The sequence below is a fragment of the Myodes glareolus genome, chromosome 9, assembly GCF_982192425.1.
Source record: "Myodes glareolus chromosome 9, mMyoGla1.1, whole genome shotgun sequence".
In the NCBI taxonomy this organism is placed as follows: Eukaryota; Metazoa; Chordata; class Mammalia; order Rodentia; family Cricetidae; genus Myodes; species Myodes glareolus.
Window position 1 is genome coordinate 87,796,316 of NC_142034.1, and position 18,466 is coordinate 87,814,781.

The 18,466-nt window shown below is 45.9% G+C and overlaps 1 protein-coding gene across 4 annotated transcripts in view; it reads left to right on the forward strand.

Annotated features, from left to right (window-relative positions):
• The window catches only part of Tenm2 (teneurin transmembrane protein 2), a 1,241,175-nt gene that overhangs the window by 1,021,922 nt on the left and 200,787 nt on the right, over positions 1-18,466 (forward strand). For all 4 annotated transcript variants that reach the window (XM_085694277.2, XM_085694278.2, XM_085694281.2 and 1 more), the window contains one exon: positions 7,086-7,208. In XM_085694277.2, coding sequence (XP_085550403.1) covers positions 7,086-7,208 — 123 coding nt within the window. The remainder of the gene's footprint in view (positions 1-7,085; positions 7,209-18,466) is intronic.

Sequence of the window (18,466 nt, forward strand, 5' to 3'; positions counted from 1 at the left end):
AGGATGCCTCCCTGTTTCGGAGAGGGACCAGAACCAGAAAGGTGACAGACACAGTCCTTGCTGAGGATGTTTTAGGGCCAGTGTGGGAATAGGAACAGTGCCCGCAGGGATGGACTGGCAGTGGCAGTCTCCCCAAAGCCTCCTCTCACTCAAGTGGTCTTGCCAGGATTCTGGAATCACTTCTCCTTCTCTTCTCTTTTCTGTGTAAGTCCCTGGTCCTGAGCTTTGCAAGCATCTTGGAAGCTGCAAGTCGAAAGCTGGACAGAGGCAAATAAGTTTGCTGAGCATTCTCAAGAGCTAGGTGCGCAAATCCCATTACCGGTAAAGGGATTTGTGGGCGTCACTTCCATGTGGCGCTTTGAAAATTTATTCCATTCAGTGTATTGCTACACTGTCTGGAAAAAAAAAAATAAGCAAAACCATTTCACCGAGCAGTTAGGATTTTTAAAAAAGGGATTTGGAAAAAAAAAAAAAAAAAACCCTTTGAGATTTAAATTTTTTAATTCCTTTTTTTTTTTTTAAGTCTTAAGGCGTTTTTGGAGGATGTTATTCCTTGTGGTTTTGTTTGCATCGCTTCTTTCCTGAAGAAGGTAGTTTGACTGTGGCAGCATTCTGAAGGGTACTCTGAAGGCATCGCAGAGGCCCCTCGTCCCCGCAGAAAGAGCCAGAAGTACGATGTTCAACCATACCCCAGAGGACAAGGAGCAGACTGGCCCAGGAAAAAGCCACCACCAGCAAATGTTGGCCAGCCAGGCAGCTGAAGTCACTCGTCCTTTATTTTCTATTGCCAACGATGGATCTTTAGGTTAAATAGTACAATGGCTACTGACCACAGTGTATTCATGGAGGGTGCATGCTGTCTGTGGGAGGTAACCTGTTCCTGAGTGGGCTGGGGCAGCATTCACAGAAGGAGTTCTGGAACCTTTCTGCCCTGCTCAGTCTTGACACAAGTCTTCCAATAGAAAATCCAGAGGGCAGATGTCCCAGAAGGTGGCCGGGAAGCATCCGGGAATGGAGGCAGTGCAGCGAGGGGGCTTGGAGCTCTGACTCTGAAACACATCAAAGTGTTGGTCCCAGTTAGTGGTGGTGTGACCTCGGACGAGTCAACCTCTCTCTAAACTTTAGTGTTCTGTCAAATACCAATTACACATGTGCTCCATATGGAGATAGGATAGCAAAAGGATACAGAGGGGTTTCTTCCCCTTCAAAATAGTCTTCACCGCAAACCAGAGTACCTCCAAAGGTATCCACTCCCCCAGTCTTACGCACCCTCCACATCCTGTTCCTGCTTGCTAGACTCTGGCTTAGACTGCAGTCCCGGCTCCCCCACACATCAGTACAAACTGCCATCTCATTTTCATTGTCTTTGTGTGAACTTGCCCATCGTAACACCATCCTTGACCGGTCTTCATTAAAGGTCAAAGAAGAAGAGAAAGAAGCACTTTGCCTTTCACATGCCCTGCCCCTCTGGACACCCGACCTTGTACTCTGTTTTCCATGGGTGTGTTCAGTTCCTCTACGACCCGCTAGAATGTAAGTTCCATGAAAGCAGGGATCCGTGTTGTGCCAACTGCTTTACTCCCAGGGTCAGGACACAATTCGATGCACAGTGTGAGCTCCATAAATATTTGCCAAATGATAAATAATGAATAAATGCTGCCATTAAAGTAATTATCCCAGCCCCTGGCACGTTGTCAAAATAAATGTGAATCCTCATCATGGCTGAAGATGCTCATTTGCATGTGTTGATGTTCACGGCTCGCTGCTAAGGTGCCTACACAGTGCCCGGTAAGTCCAGGGCTAGCACCTGTGAGCATTGGCCCCGCTCATCCCTCTCTCAGCAGCTTCCATCCCTTCAGCACCTTGGGAATCTGCTGTTTCCCACAGGAGTCCTGGCATTGTGGGCTTAATTGGCTGGTGCAGAGCCAAGAAGACCCAGTCCTGACCCTTCCTATCTTCTTTCCATTTCTGAATGTGCTCTAACATCAACTCAAAGGCCCTGGGAGTCTGCCTGCGTGCTGAGCCCCAAGACCCAGCAAGCTTGGCTCCTTCCTTCCCCACCTGGGGCTCTGCTTGGCCTGCAGTCTTGCATTTTCAAAGGGAGAGTCCAATCTCCTCCCCGGGGTTATATATCGACAGGCCTGATCTTTAAAGATACCCCTTGCTCCTGGGGGCCTACTCAGCAAACACAGAGCATCTGTGGCTTCCATGTTTGTCCTCTTTGACAAACAGGGGTTGAGCAGCTCTCAGTGAAGTATTGCTGACATATTGATTGACTCTCTTGTCGGGTTGATCCTCTGCCAGCCAATGAACATAGAAGGTTCTAACTGGCACCCAGCAGGACCCACACATACCCTAATTACTATTGCAGACAACCCCTTTTGGAAGCTGCCATTTTCCCGAGGTCTGGCATCTCCATGTCCTTGCACTGGCTGGAGAATCCTGTCACCTCTGACCAACCTGCTTTCTCTAGCCGAGGCTTGCCTTCTGCGTATTTCTTTAGGAGCCCATCTGTCACTTAAACACAGGAACACCAATGAGAAACTATTAATCAGCCTGCAAGGAGGTCTGACTATTGTTCTGGCAAAAACCTGGGATCTGTGTGTGGTCTTCCCATGTGGCCTTGGGCCCTTTTCAACACTCAGGGAAGGTGCTCTCTCTCCAGTTAGCTACGGGATACGTCCAGGGTTTGGCTGCTGGCTGTGCTTTTAATGGCTGACTTCCCAGATGTCACCTGGATTCCAGGAGCTTCCCCTCGAAGTTCTTCCCCACCCCATCCTTGCTGACCCATGGAGCCCCATTGTTCCATCCCAGCGTCTCTCTGGAGTGGAGCCTGTCAAGTCATGATGAATTGTACGTTTCAGCTGTCAGTGGGGGCGGGTAATGCGAAGGAGAGGGTTTCCAGAACTCATTTCACTTCTGACCCGGACATGGTCTGAACCAGACCTTTCGGGATGAGATGCTAGACCATTCAGAGCAGGAGGAGGAACCATCCCGGGACAGCCAGAACATCTCCTCCAGTAAAATGTCAAGTGATGGGCATTTGTGTGAAGTGCCGAGGTGAAGAAGTAACAACTGTAGCTGTCCCAAGGTTTCTCACTGTCTAGTCTGGCTCTGGTAACAAGGAAAAAAAAAAGACGATGGTATTATAATATTCAAATATTTTAATGTTTATAGAAACAGGCATAATGACCCTAAACAGGAGTTAATTTTCTGTCTGGATTTCAGAAAGACTCCTGACCTGATACAATTTTAAGGAATTCACAGAGATCTGTTCTGTAAACATACCTTCTTTCCTTTTCTTCATAAGTGAATATATCATTCAGGGTAGAGTAGGCCATGCTGCTGTAACAAAGAACCCCAAATGCTAGGTGGTTCTCTGCCATAACAGTTCATTAATTCCCTCACTCTGGCTTTGGACACGTGCTAACCATGGCCAGCCCTGTCCAATGGCTTTTTAACTCAGGATCTAGGATCCCTGTGTCATGTAGGGTACCCTGTGAGTCACAAGGCCACATCTGGAATCAACAGCAAAAAGAAATAAAAAGTTCCTCCAGGTAGCAGTGATGCATACAGTGAATCAAAACACTTTGCTGATGATGAATTCTGAGACAGAAGCAAGTTTGTCTGAGATGCCATTTTCCCATGGACTTTGTAGCCAGATCTCTATAAAGTGTAAAAGAGGCACCATATCCCCCGCATAGCTCTGCTCTGATTCTGAGATTTTCCCCCAAAGGCAAAAACTTCATAGTCCATACTCCCCTCATCTGTGAATGAGTGTCATGATAGTACCTACCAGGAACTCTTTAAGATAATGTATATGGCATGTTAGTGAGTGAAGGCTGAGCTTAATGATTGACAGCAGGCATATGATATACTGAAGATCAAAACAGCCTTCTCTTTAGACTCCAGTCCATCTTGCTACCCATAATCTTCCATCCTATCCCTCCTGTACCTCCACACTGGATTTCAGTTTTTTAGAAGCATATAATGTTCTACAGTCCAAGCTTCCGAGTATACCCCCATGTGCTATTTCCTATCCGACTAAACGTAGATGTGGTACCTATATTTGAGACACTACCAGCTCTTCGACGGAGCTATGCATAACCCTCTTTGGCCCCTGAAGGCTGCCTTTATTCCACCTGCAAAGGTGCTTTTACAAAAGAGAAAGGGAGAGGTGGATGGAGCGATGCATCCTTAGCCCAAACCGTAGAAGCGGTCAGTAGCAGGATAAGCAGGAAGTTCTCATTGGTCAGGAAACTCATTTACTTCACAGCTCTCCTGGATCTCTAACCCAAGGACACTTCCCTCCATGCCCACAGGCCAGAGAGATGGTCTCATTTTATTCCTCAGGTCGGGAAACAAGGAACAGCTGATCAAGAAACAACAACAACAACAGCAAAACCTACTCGGATATCCTTCCCCCCCAAAATAAGAAAAGGTGGTTGCGTCTTCGGTGCAACTCTCTGGTTTACTTAGCATTCAGTTCCATGAAGGGGAATATGCCTGAACTTGAGTTCCGCTGTTGAGCCGAGATTCTGCTGGTGGGCAGGTCCTGTACTTGGCGACTTGGCTTTTCCCCTTTTCTTGTCCTTATCTGATATATTTTCCAACTCACTCCTAGAGCTGTCTGAGTAGTGGCTCACATACTCACTCTCACCCTCACCCCTTTGACCGCATGGCATTTTCTGAATACTTTTGCTAATGATGATGAGTTGATGGTGATGATGATGATGATTGTGATGATGATGATATTGATGATGATGATGATGGTGATGATGGTGATGATGATGGTGATGATGGTGATGATGATGGTGGTGATGATGGTGGTGGTGATAATGATGATGATGATGGTGATGATGATGATGGTGATGATGATGATGGTGGTGATGATGATGATGGTGGTGATGATGATGATGATGGTGATGATGATGATGATAGTGATGATGATGATGATGGTGATGATTGTGATGATGATGGTGGTGATGATGATGATGGTATTGGTGGTGGGGACGATAACAATGATAAAGAGCTACAGTAGAAACAAAATGAATGTCAATGAGGCAGGAGGGAAGGCATCCTTGATAATAAAACACAGTGTCATGAGTGTTCCCTGTATGCTCAATAAGATGACAGCCCTGTCTACTATTCTCCCAAAGCTGGCGGTGGCAATATATCCTGTACCTTGGAGTGACAAGCCTGAGCAGTGTACAGGGGAGCTGTTCTGAGGAGCAATTGTATGTGGATAGGACACAGGGGAGGTTGCCATCGTGGCGTGCCAGGGCCCACTGTTTTCTCAAAGACACAAGCATCAAAGCTTTTTTAGGCTGGGGCCCTAGCTTCATCTAGGATGCTTGGTGGTGGCATCTGTCTCAGCACTCAGGGACCCTCCTCCAAAGAGCTACTTCTTTGACGCAATAGCAGCTGGCTCCAGGCGAGCTCCAGCCACCCAAGGGTATTAGGCTTTTTTTTTTGAGAAATCATTTTAAAACAGCTAATTCCTTGGCTCCCTTCACCTGGTAATTACAAATCAGAAGCTATCGTTATCTTGAAGCAACCACGATTACTTCTCATTTCCTGACCTCTGTATGGTGAAAATATGTCATTATTTGAGGCAATAGACTCTGGTCTCTTCAAGTAAGTGACCTACATATAACGGATAAACTGCGGGAGAAAATTAGGTGTTACCTCAACAGAAAGAGTACAGTAAATGTCACTTATTCTTATTAGTATTTATCATCTGGGAAAGTTGCGACCGTGGGCCTTGCACCTCTTGGAAATGTAGAGCTGGAAAAGGTGGTTTGGAGGTGGAGAAGCCTGTGAGAGGAAAAAAAAAAAAAAGCAGACACCTACTCTGCCAGGTACCTTGCCACCTTAATCTGTAGCCATCAATCTAGACTGTATTGTGTGAAGATAGGATTTTAACCTTAATAGAATGCAGCCTGACTTTAAGTGGTGGTAGGCATGCAGAATTAATTGCTATGTGAACAATTTCCTAAGCATTGTTAATTGTGTTTCCCGTGGTTAATTGTTTCTCCCATCCCCACGTCAAACTCAGAACTTTGCTGTCAACAGCCCTTTCTCTCCTACCGAGCTGTGAATGCGGCAACAGGCATCAACCTGTGCCCATTGAAATGCCAGACAGACAGGGCACCGTCGTTGTTTGTGTGGGAAATAGGCAGGGGGATGGATTCCTTATTTATTTACAAATGAAACATTCCTTAGACGAGGGCCCGGAAAGAGCACAGGTGTTCCCCTCCCCTCAGGAACAATAGAGCCAGGATCCGTCAGGAGTGGGTGGTGCACTGAGTTTTCTGAGATAACTGGGTCTCTGCCCAAGCTAAGAAACAAGACCAGAAGGCTGTCTGGAGGGTGAGGTGTACATGGAAATCGACCTCTGAGAGCATGCTTGTCTCCTGAAAGCAAGTGCTTCTGGGCATCCCTTCTCTGTCTCATTCCATACTTGGGGAAAACAAATAACACTGCACACACACACACACACACACACACACACACACACACACATCCTTAGACATTTTCATCATGTGCTAAAATATAAGCAATTGTCAGGAAGCAAGGGAGAAAGAAAGTTTGGCACAGTTGAGAGGTGTGCTTCTCAGTGGGCCAGTGCAATAACAGCTACCTCTGACTGCATTGGCCTTTTAGGGCCGGTCAAGCAGGAGCAGCAAAGCCTGGTTTTTGAACTTGGCTCACATTTTGAGGAGCTGGGAAAACCCCGCCTTTGTCGGTGCACCTGTCTAAAAGCAGGTGTGAGGGCAAGCAAGGAAGCAAGAGAGTGGCCCATCCTGAAAGATCAGACCTATGTGTCACCTCCCTCCTCCTCCGCTTCCCATGACGGGTGCTGCCCTTGAGGCTGGGAACTGCTGCAGAGCGAAAGAGACAGAATCTGCTCTTGGATTGCCACTTTCTGTATTTAGCTAATCCTGGAGGCCTGGGGCAAGCCATTTTTGAACTGCAGTTTCCTTAAAAGGCAATTGCTTGGAAAAAGGCACCTGGCCCTCCCCCTTGACATTTGCATTGCTGAATTATCTATTCATATTTTCATTACTTTGTCTCTCCTGCAGCAATGCATCTGCTCGGACTCAATTGGCAACTCCAGCCGGCAGATGGACACACCTTTAACAATGGCGTAAGGACCGGCTTACCAGGAAACGATGATGTGGCAACAATGCCATCTGGAGGCAAAGGTGAGGTTACAGCTGCTGCTTGCCCTATTGAGGTCACAGGAAAATTCAGGGCTCTTGCCAGCTGCTTCAGGTTTTTTAATCCAAATCTTGGAAGGCACGCAAAAAAAAAAAAAAAAAAAGGAAAAAGAAAGGGAAAGGAAAAAAAATGTCTGCCTTTCATAGGTGCCCCCATTTAAAAGCTGTTTGCTGTTCCTGTCTGTTAGCTGTGTTTGGCTGGAGTCACTTGGATCTGGCAAGGTGCCTGCTCCAAGCAGTGTGCATACCTATGCTATCTACAGCAACTGGCACCGTGTGGCATGCTTGAAAGCATCCCAAGGCCTGAACAGAAGCAGCAGCAACAGCAGCAGCAGCAGCAGCAGCTGGAGCAGCAGCAGCAGCAGCAGCAGCAGCAGCAGCAGCAGCAGCAGCAGAAACCTGCCTAATCAGAAGGCAGGAAGCAGCTGGCAGTACACGCCACTAGCCTGGGTCCCTCTCCCACAAGGAGAGACACAGCCTCCCTGGGGAGCAGGCTCGCCTGACTTGCCTTGAGAGAGAGAGAGAGAGAGAGAGAGAGAGACAGAGCTGTTCTGCTTTAGGGGAGAATAGAAAGGAGTTTTGACAACTCGGCAACAAAGCTTCCCTTCTCAGAACAGTGAGGAGGACAATAGAAATTGTTCGCTGAGGCAATCACGGTATTCTTGTAGGGGAGAAAAATAGGCGCTAACAAGGTGCTAAAAAAGAGGAGAGAGAAACAGAGCCGAGGAGAGGTGGGGACAGGAGCAATTAAAAGGCAAGAGCAGCCAATGGCACAGCTAGTGGGTCTGGCTTTTGGTGGTTCGATGACATTTGAGTTATTCGAGATGGAAATCACATAAGCCGGAGATTGTGGCGAAAGGGCTTCTCCAAACAGATTTTCTCAGTCCATTTCTTAGTCACCAGTACATACGCATGGGAACGAGCGCGCGCGCGCACACACACACACACACACACACACACAATTTATCTTTTTAGAAAACACCACAGGAATATTTTAAAGCACAGTAAAGGAGCCTCTATAGGTCTGTCATAAGCCCAGCACAGCATAGTGTAACTTCAGCTTCAAAAATAGGAAAATCAGCATCTCTGAGGCATTCAGGCCCGGGATATTCTAGAAACTTCACCAAAGGAAAGCAGGGCAGGTACAAACTTGAATTCAGGTCTGTGCAACGTGCATCTTTGGACAGGAGGTTGGCTTTTCTTGTACCTCCTGGTCTCTGCCGAGAAGACCCCAGACCCCCTCTGCCTCGGGTGTATATGGCTCACCCTGATTCGCCAACAGTCTTTAAGTCAGCCTCCCCAGAGCTGCCCTACACCTTCAGGGATGGCTTCTGCCTTTTTACCCAGTGTTGAAGAATCACGCTTCTCATCTGTCATAATCATAACGCTAAATTACCTTTAAGTAAGCATGAAAAAGTTCTACCTGAGGATGAAATGATATGCTTTTCATTATCGAGTAGGTAAAACCAGATTTCAAAATAAAGAGGGTATTCCGCCCTAACTGGCTGTGCTCGGCTTTAACTGACCACAAAGCCCAGAGCCAAATTTCTTGTCCTCAGGTCTGAAATCTCTTCACCTCCAGTACTTGACCCCACTCCCTTCTGTTTCCTTTACAACAGTGGCTCTCATTTTTGCCAGTTGGGAGACATTGGCAAGGACTGAAAAGATTTTTTTCTTTTGTACTGATGTAGTTGGAGGAGGTATAGCTAGTGGGTTAAGGCCAGGGGCACTGTTAAATGACCTACAGTAACACTAGCTAGCCCCCTATCGTGAAGAATTACCTCAGCGCTGAGTACAACAGGACAGCGCTTAGAAGCCCACCTTGAGGGAGTCTCTGCCATGTTCATCCATTACTATTCTTCAACATCGAGTCAACACCCCCTTCCTTTCAGACAAATCAGCACACACATTTGAAAGTAAAGAAGCAGATTATCTCATCAGGCATGGGATGTGGAGACAGATATATTCTGAAGTTGTACACAGATGCTTTTGAATTAGTAGCCTTTACCTCGGGACCCTAAGACCTTCACGGGCCTCCAGAAATGAAAATGTCCCCTTTTCCTTCTGTCCTTATGCTCCATTTCCTAGACCCCTCAACATCCCACATCACGGTCAGATGACTGAGGAAAACTCCTTCGAGAACAAGCCTTAGGGATATTTGTCTCCAAGTCAGTGGTTCTCAGTCTTCCTCAGGCTTCGGCCATTTACTACAGTTCCTCATGTTGTGGTGACACCGGCACCCCCCCCCCATATCCAACCATAAAATCATTTCATTGCTGCTTCACAACCTGAATTTCATAAAATTATTTTTGTTGCTACTTTACAACCGGAACTTTGTTTTAGTTGTGAATTGTCATGGAAATGTTTTGGGAAATGGGGGGTTTGTCAAAGGGGTTGCGAACCATAGGTTGCAAGCCACAGATTGCAAGTCACTGGTCTATGGTAACCAGTGTGCGTGTCCTTTCCACTGTGGCTTTGGAAAGAGCAGAATCTTTGTCTTTCCTACACAGTGAGCTTTAAAACAGAGAGTACAGCCTTTGTGATGCTACTGCTTCTGAGATTGTCCAAGTAGTTATGGGACATGCGGGGGAGGCTATTTGACAGGGCATTGTCCTGTGGGCTTTGCTCACTAGGCCTTTATAAAAAGGGTGAAGCTTCAAAATTGCTTAAAAATGAAATAAAACTCAATACCTTTTCTTTCCAAATGCCAAAACAGTACTCTAGTGATGACTGAAGAGACCGGATTGCCTCTTCGAGCTTAAAGGAAGTCTTGTAAAACGACAGGAAAGATTGTCAATGTCCTTGAGTGACTCGAGATTTGAATTGCGAGACCCAGTGACCTCCCCATTCCTCACTCACCAATTCTATACATTTAGATAACCCAAATCAATTCCCATCGACCACTCTCCCACTGTTTCAAAGAGACAATCAAGACATATTGGCAATAAGTTAATTAAATAACACCCCCTCAATTTTTTTGTGGTATAGGATAATCCTTCACTCCGATGTTTTAATCAAGATTCACCACACATTGCCAGGGAGGTTAATCTTATTAAGCAATTACTGGGTAAGTATCCAGCAAGAGCAAATTAAAATGTAAGCAAAACACGGGCATGTGAGCGCCATCTAAGATGGTCTATCGATAGAGATTTCATTAGTTGATCTTCAGGAGTATTTACATTGTGCAGGTTTGGGAAGGAGTCTAATAGACAGGACAGCCTCCATACTCTGATATGATAGTGGAAACAGCTTTCCATTCATTAGTTAGGAGAGTGTATTCTTGGGGCTGTGTCTTCTTCTTCCTTTTCCAATTACTGTTGCTCGTGGTTTATTTTTCCTCCAATCTCTTTCAATTAAACCTTCACGTAGACTGTCTTGGGCTCCACACTGCAAAGAAGCCACACGTGGGCTGCCAGAATCACTCACCATCTCGTGTGTATTTCTATGTTCAAAGGAATGAACTCATACATCTTCATTAGAGGGACACAAAGTGCTTTTTCTATAGATCTGGGGTTAGATAAGCCTTGAGAATGAAGATTTGATACAGCATGCTGACCTGGCCAGAGAGCATAAAGGGATCCAGCGTGATTGCCGGTGCCCAGAAATAAGGTAGACAAGAACTTTACCAGGGCACGTCCCTGGCCCTGGGTTTGTGCACTGATCTTAACAAAGAATACAGTCTCGAGTAGAATTTCATGGATTGTTCTCAAAAGTCATCAGTCATTTTGTATTCCTACTGTCCTCTGTGTCACTAGGGTGAGCAAACTATATCTCATGAACCAAATATGGCTGGCCACCCGTCGTGGTGATAGTCTCTCTTGGTGAATAGCCAGGCCTGTCAGACTGCGGACGCAGTCCGGTGCTGTATGTGAAATTTTACCCTTTAATAAAAGAAAAACGCTGATGACTCTCCCGTATCATTTCCAAACTCATCTCTACATCTCTAGAACCTTCCTTGTACCCAAATTAAGGATTCCAAGATCCCAACGCCCCTAGTTCTCTTCCTTCACCAGCACTGGTTCTGCACGCTTCATGGCTTGCATTGAAATATCCTGTAAATCAGTACAGTATACTGGCGCTGATTTGGCTGAACACAAACACCAGTTACATCCCCGCATGCCGAACTGACCCTATTTATTCAGGTCTTTTACCCATTCCTAGCCTTGAGTTTGCCATCTGTAGAATGGTACTCCTCCACAAGCTTTTGGTCCAGCATAAAAGAGATAGCCTTGCAGAACAGCGTTTTGGTAGCATGCACTTGTCAAACAACCTACGAATCTTTATCATCATTAAAGTCACCATCACTTCTCTTGGTTGGTTCATTTAATACATCTCCCCAGGCTGCCACTTCCAATGAGATGCTGGGATGTCCAAAAGGGAAGGCTGCTTTCAGAATGGCAAGGCAGACAATAACGCCACTTCATCTCCCTTCCTTTACCTTCCAAGAATTAACACAAGTCCCAGGTGTCGCTTTTGTCCCTCACTGGATGAGATCAATAGGAAGCAAGACTTCCCCTTCCAAGAGGCCGATGTGTAACAGAAGCTGGCCAGATCCCCAAGCATGATTTGTCTCCTGCCGCTTTGAGCTCCATCACCGCCAGCCTGCCTGTTTTAAGCCCTACCGTTCTCGGTTTATAACTAAGCTGTAAACATTTATTTGTGCCTGAAGCACATTTCTTTCCTACCCTTTGAAAAAAATCAGAATTTCCAGATGGTATGCAAGTTGGAAAAAATGGCAAAGACTGTTATTCTGTTTAGAAACATGTTTTTCTACACTTGCCCTTTCAGCAGAAACTTCATAATGATTTTTACTCGTTGGCTTAATGCACGGCACTAGGAGCCAGATTCGCGGGGAGGTTGGTAATTCTTCCTCTGGCTCCTGTCACTCAGCCTCTCAATGCAATACAGCTCAGGGTTTCAAATGATCACTTCTCTGCATGGGACTTTTCCAAAGTTGGTGATGTTCCCAGAAGGACAAGGGGTCAAACATCACCTTAGAGCATAACCATTAGCAAATACGTCTGTAGCTGAAGTCGATGCAATTCCTGTCATTCTTAGGGTGTTGTTCTACCACTCTTACAGCTGGGTCCCAATTAAATGTGTCACAAGGATGGGTTTCTGACCCGAGTTCTATGTTGTATAGTTTGTTCTTCCTCGCATCAATCTGGCTTAACGGAGATCCAAAGAATCCGATCATTTTTCCTACATCCTGCATTTGCTTTTCCTCTCAAAATTGGCCACCCTTCTTTCACAGGGTCAGTCCACCAGAGCTCTTCTCCTTCTGGATTCTCTTCTGGAAATTCTCTAGTGTGGGTTCTGAAATGCAGTCTGCTTAATAGTTAGATAAATGGGGTTCTGGGTCCACCCGAGAAGCTTTTCTCATCCCAGTTCTACCACTGAAGAGCTATAGGGCCATAACTTCTATAGGTCACATAACTTCTATCAACCCTGGTTTTCCCATCCTAAAAAAGGGGGGCAGGGGGCAAAGCATCAGGCAGTCAGGAAATCGTATGCCGAGTAGAAGGTATTCTGTACGTTTAGCTACCATCAACAATACTAATAAACCGAGTGGCATATTGAGGCGAGGTGAGTTCACTACAGGGTCAGAGGTATAAATATTTGACTAGAGGTAGTGAAGAACTGACCGCTTTTATCTAAGGGAAAATGCTAAGGCCGTATATAGTCCCTAGAGTAGAGGAATCTTCTACGAATGAGCATTGCTATGCAGCATTGTGAACACCGTCACAGAACCAGGGCCTCTCATCCTGGGAGTCTTTTCCTGAGAAGGGCCATCCAGTGACAGGCTGGAAGACTGACGAGGCCACTGACAGCTCAGACGAGCTCTATTTCTTAGCCGCTAATCAAAGGTCCTTACAGGAGCCCTTTCGTTACCTGTTGGCTAAACAGCAGCCTCGAATGGTTGTTCAGATGCCTAAATAAATGGAAACGAAGTGTAATGGCCGAGGCAATCTTCTGAATTCAACTTTATTTGCGATAGATAAAAATATGTGAGGCAGAATCATCTGCAAGGCAGATGGATGTGGAGGAGCCTCTGGAGCTCGGGGAAGTTAGGAAGTATTAATACGAGGCCTCATTTCCCTGCTATAACTGGGAGTTCATTCCCTTTATCACTTGTTTAGGGAATAACGTCTCTGTTTCCATAAATGAGTTATGGTACCATGTTCTGAAATGATCGGTCCTAATGCAGCTGTGGAGGACTGTCACTCTCCCCGACATCAGTCTTATTTAACTGGTTGAGATTTTAGGGACATGTCTCAGAAGTACACAGTCGTTTCCCATTTACATGAGCAATCTTGCGTAGAGCGATGGAGTCGGATGATCGTGTAAAATTGATCATCGAGGTGTTACTTTAGGGACACCGCAAGGCTCACCGGTAGGCTGGAGATGCGCTAGCCGGAACTGGAGGATCTCAGACGTCCACCTCTTGGGGAAAATGACCACCATCTCCAGTTTTCATTGTGTAGCTCGTGGATAGACAAGTCTCCCATGGAGGCCCCAGCTTTGGGAGGCCCTGCTTGCTGGAATGGCTTTCCTAGCCAGTGTCCAGCACCCAATCACACCACACCCACTTGCCCAAGAAGGACACAGGATGCTCTGCCATGTCTCTTCTCTGGAGGTCCCCAGCTCTGTCCAAACTCAGGACCGTAGGACCCGAGACTTCAGACTACCTGGGTTGTTGGACTGCGGGATGAGAATATGGCATACATCCCAGCTCTGTGTGGTCCAAAGTTTATCCTTCATCACAGTAAATGCTTGATAAATATTTATTGCTTGAGTATAAGATGACCCAGCCAAATGTTTAGGGTGTTCATTCATCATTGCCAACTAAGTAAAGTCTGGCTGCCCTTCACTCAGGCAGGTGCACAGAACTGCTCACAGGAGAAGCAGCTGGGGCCAAATGGAAGCACCAGGCTTGTAGCTTTGATTGCTCTGACCCTCATATCTTAATATGCATGACCTATGCACCGCCCTGACAGGCTTTAGGCATACTACTTGCTGTTCATTGACTTCAGCAGCTCTGGAAAATGGACTGTGGCTTTGTGAAACCCCACTCCAGCCCACGGGCCTCGTTTATTAATTGTGCATACTCCAGGCAGTCTATATATGAAATTCTATATATGAAATTCTACCATTACAAGTTTAGCCTTCAGATCTGAGTTCCCGGTGCTAGCTGACTTAAGGGAATGCGGTGACAGCCAGGCTAGAAAGTAGAAACACCAGCATGCCTGCAACATGTTATTGGTTGAATCTTCAGAAGTCCATCATTCAGATGGAAGGACTAAATCAGAGAAGGGTGGTGATAAGCCCAGAGCCACGGAGCTGGTCATTGCTGGTGCTGAGTCCCACTTCTGGGACTGATCAGCCCTAAAGAGCCTCCTTGATGTCTATATTTTTCCATGTGAGGTTCATCCATTCTGTACATAGAGACCGAATCCAGCCATAATTGTTCGTTCGCTACCCGTCTCTCCATGGTATCCTGTTAGGGACAAGCTATGTTTTTGTCCTAGGAGAACTGTATGGCTAGGGAGAACCTGGGTTCAAACCTTTATTTGTGGGATCTGGCCCAGCTTTGCTGTCTCTTTGTTCTAAGAGAAAAACAGAGATCCGTGTTCCCAGACACTGGCCCACCACTTGACCAACCTGCAGTCTCATAGTCTATTAGAGGGGTCCCCATGCAGGCTGTAGAATTCATAGTTTTTTTGCCCCTTTTTTCCTCCTATTGTTTTTTAAACTGCAACTTCTAATAAATCCACTTTGATTATTCTTTTAAAAGAGTAGAAACTTCTTTCCTTTGCTATTAAGAACACTATCATGACCACCAGCTAATTAGAATGAGGTCTGTGAACTAAACTTTGCATAGTAGCAAGGTTAGTTTCTTGAGAAGATGGCTGTACTGTGGTTCTTAAAAATGCTATTTCTGATTTAAGATAAATACATGGAAGTGTGCAAAGGTAAAAGAGGCCTTTGTTTGTAACTGATTCTCAGTGTTTCCAAGGATAGAAAAACACTACACACACACACAAACACACACACACGGAGTCATCTATCCATGTCTTGGGAGTACTGATACAGTCTTCTCCAGATACCAAAAATCTGTGGGTCCCCAAGATTTCTATATAAAATGTACTATTTGCATAATCTAGACACATCCTTCCCTATATATTAAATCATCTCTACATGTTCTGTTCAGGGAATCCCAAGGAAAAAGGAAAAATTCATGTGCTTAATACAGATCTAATTCTTTTCAGGTAGTTTTGATCTCTATTTCATTGAACCCATATATATAGAGCCCCCAGATGTGGAGGGTTAACTGCACACACAAACATACGTGCATATTTATGCATATATATATGAAGAGTGAAATGATTCTAAAGTTGATGTGTGTAATGTTTGCAGAGTCTGGGTTAAAGATGACAGAAATTCCATGTAGTATTTGAAATTATTTTCACCTGATGCTATTTCAAAATAAAAATTACATGTATGAATGTATGTGTGCATATATACTGCTAAAGAAAAAGGTTTGCAAACTCATCATTCAGTTGCACACCCTGGGAAATCTGCTTTGACGATTTTGTTTCCCATCTGTGATGGCTATTCTTGGTCGTCCGCTTGAGATGCATGGGAAGAGAGGACCTCCGCGGAGGTATTGCCGCCTTAGATTTGCCTGCAGGCACATCTGTGGGGGTGTTTTCTTGATTGCTAATTGACGGTGGAGGGCTCATCCCACTGTGGACCGGTGGTCCTGGGTTGTGTAAGGAAACAGGCTGAGCAGAATCAGTAACGAACCATCAAGCAGCTTTCCCCCATGGCTCCTTCCTCTGCTCCTGCTTGGGTTTCTACCCCGACCTCCATCAGTGATGGACTGTGTGACCTGGATGTATAAACCAAATAAACCTTTTCTTCTCCAAGTTCCTTTTGGTCAGGGTTTTATCAGGGCAACAAAGAAACAATCTAGAATGCCGTCTACCAGTGGAAGGAGCTTATGTCAAGGCCACTGAGTTTGTTAAAATTAAAGGTACCTATAAGCCAGCCATAAGCGTGTTCTGATCGTCCCCATCTGGTGTGCTGACGGGCGCCCTTCCCAGTCATGCACACAACCCTATAGACTCCTCGTGACTTGTTTAAAGAATGGCTCTCACAGCCTGCTCTATGGAGCATGGAAGGCTGGAGTGGATGCCACTTAACGCCTCTCTGAGTCCATGCCTCTCTGACTCCACACCACTCTTCCATAGGGAAGGACACAGAGGCCCTGAGAGCTAGACATCCCAAAACCCTGGTTTCTTAGCAACAAGCATGGGATTCGAGTCAAAATAGTGTATTCTGACCCATCTTTCCCCAAAAGGCTTAAGGTCGTTCAGGGCCAGGGCCAGGACCCATGGTTTTGGACCCTTATCTTCTAGGCCTTTCCACGGTAGCAAGTGTCTCCTGGTGTACTTGTTTATTAATTAGAGTTTGGAGGAAAGATACACCAGAGCTCCACTCCCAGTTCTTCCAAACAGTCCACAAGGAAAGTTCTTTAAATAGCAAATTCCACATAGAATTCTAGAAAGGTAATTTTGTTTTGTTTTGTTTTTAATAATAATAATTAAAATAAAGGTTCAGCTTACATGCAAGTCTTCAAAGCAAATCTTCCTTAAGGCCCTCCTGTCACCCAATTGTCACAGGGCTTTGCTGAAAATTACCCACCAGATGGGCAGAAGTAGCGCAGAGGTGTGCAGGACATGGGGCGGGGCCGCAAAGACATGCTCAGAGACACAGCTAGAGGGAATGCTGAGGAGGCCAGCAGAGCGCCCCCCAGCGGCATCTGCAAGAACTGCAGGCCGTGTCCCAGCAAAGTGAGCCGCAGAGGGAGGGGCTGTGTGTTCAGGGCAATGCTGCCATTGGCCCAGGGTCAGTCTCAGGCGCAGAGTCCCAAGTTTAAGCTTATTCTTTTAGCTAAATCTGTCCCATACAAAATTGGACTTTCTCAAGACATGGACAGGCACATATACATATAGATCACAAATATACACCAAACTTCTGTTTTTAGAAAAAAAAAATTTAACTCCAAAAAGGAAGTCAGATGTTTTCTGCATAGGTTTCCTTCTTGTATGACCATTTTCCATCCTCTGTAACTGGCCTAGTTTATTTTACTAATACTGTGATCTGGTATTATGCTCTTTGCAGACTCTCATTGTTCGCACTGTGTATGGTTTCTATTTTACAATAGAGGACTGGAGGCCCAGAGAGGTTAAGCAAAGTGCCAAAAGTCACACTGCATGGAAGCCAGGATTGAGCCCTGGAAGCTGCCCCCAACCCCAACTTTGTAGTTCATCCATCACGTGCCGTGTCTCACTTGGAGGGTGACACACGAAGAAAGGGATGTCTAAAATGCCAAGGGGTATGGCTGCTGAGTCAGCAATCTCTACCCACTGACATCTGAAGGTGGTTTCCCAAACACGGCGCTCTAAAGTTAGGATCCTGTACAAGAAAGGGGGACTCCCTTGGCTCTAAAATTGGAGTTCCAAGGCTTCGTTTTGGATTTTGCCAGAGCAACCACCGTGGAAACCTGCTCCCACCCATGTCTCCAGTGGGCCGCCAGTCAGAATTCAATGAGGTTTCCAGAGGCCACTACAGGCTGCCGGTTGCAGGTCACGAGCCTGCCGTTAGCCCAGCAGCTCTGAGGCCCGCAGGTGTGGCGGAACATCTGTCACCTATGGATTAAACTCTAAACTTAGTGATAGAGCCTGGGCCGTCAAAGCTCATTCAGCGTTGATGCATTTTCCTCGCGCGTGACTCTTCGCTAGCATTTGCTTTGGTCTCTACTGAAGGCCTACAGCTATTCTTGTCCACGGTGGTTCTTGTTGTTCTTGTTCGATCTGTTTGTTCGTGATTTCATTCCTTCCCTACTGGGTCCTTGTTTAATATAATGTTCCGTGCCCTCAAAGGCTTTAATTTGCGTAGGAAAATCTGACAAAAGCAACATTTTTAAATATAAAAGTTTCCAATTTATGGCACTCACGGCCTCTGACCAACTAGAGAAAACAAATGTTCTCTCCTGGGCCCACCCTGATTTCAGAACTCCCTCAAATTAGCCATAGTTGCTCAAGGTTTAGCGCCCGAGGCAATATTTTATGCCAGAACTGATTCTGAGAGCTCTGAGTGGACCAACTCAGTAATTCCTCTTAGCAGCCCTATGAAATGAGTAATAGTAGTGTCCCCACTAGACAGACATGGAAACT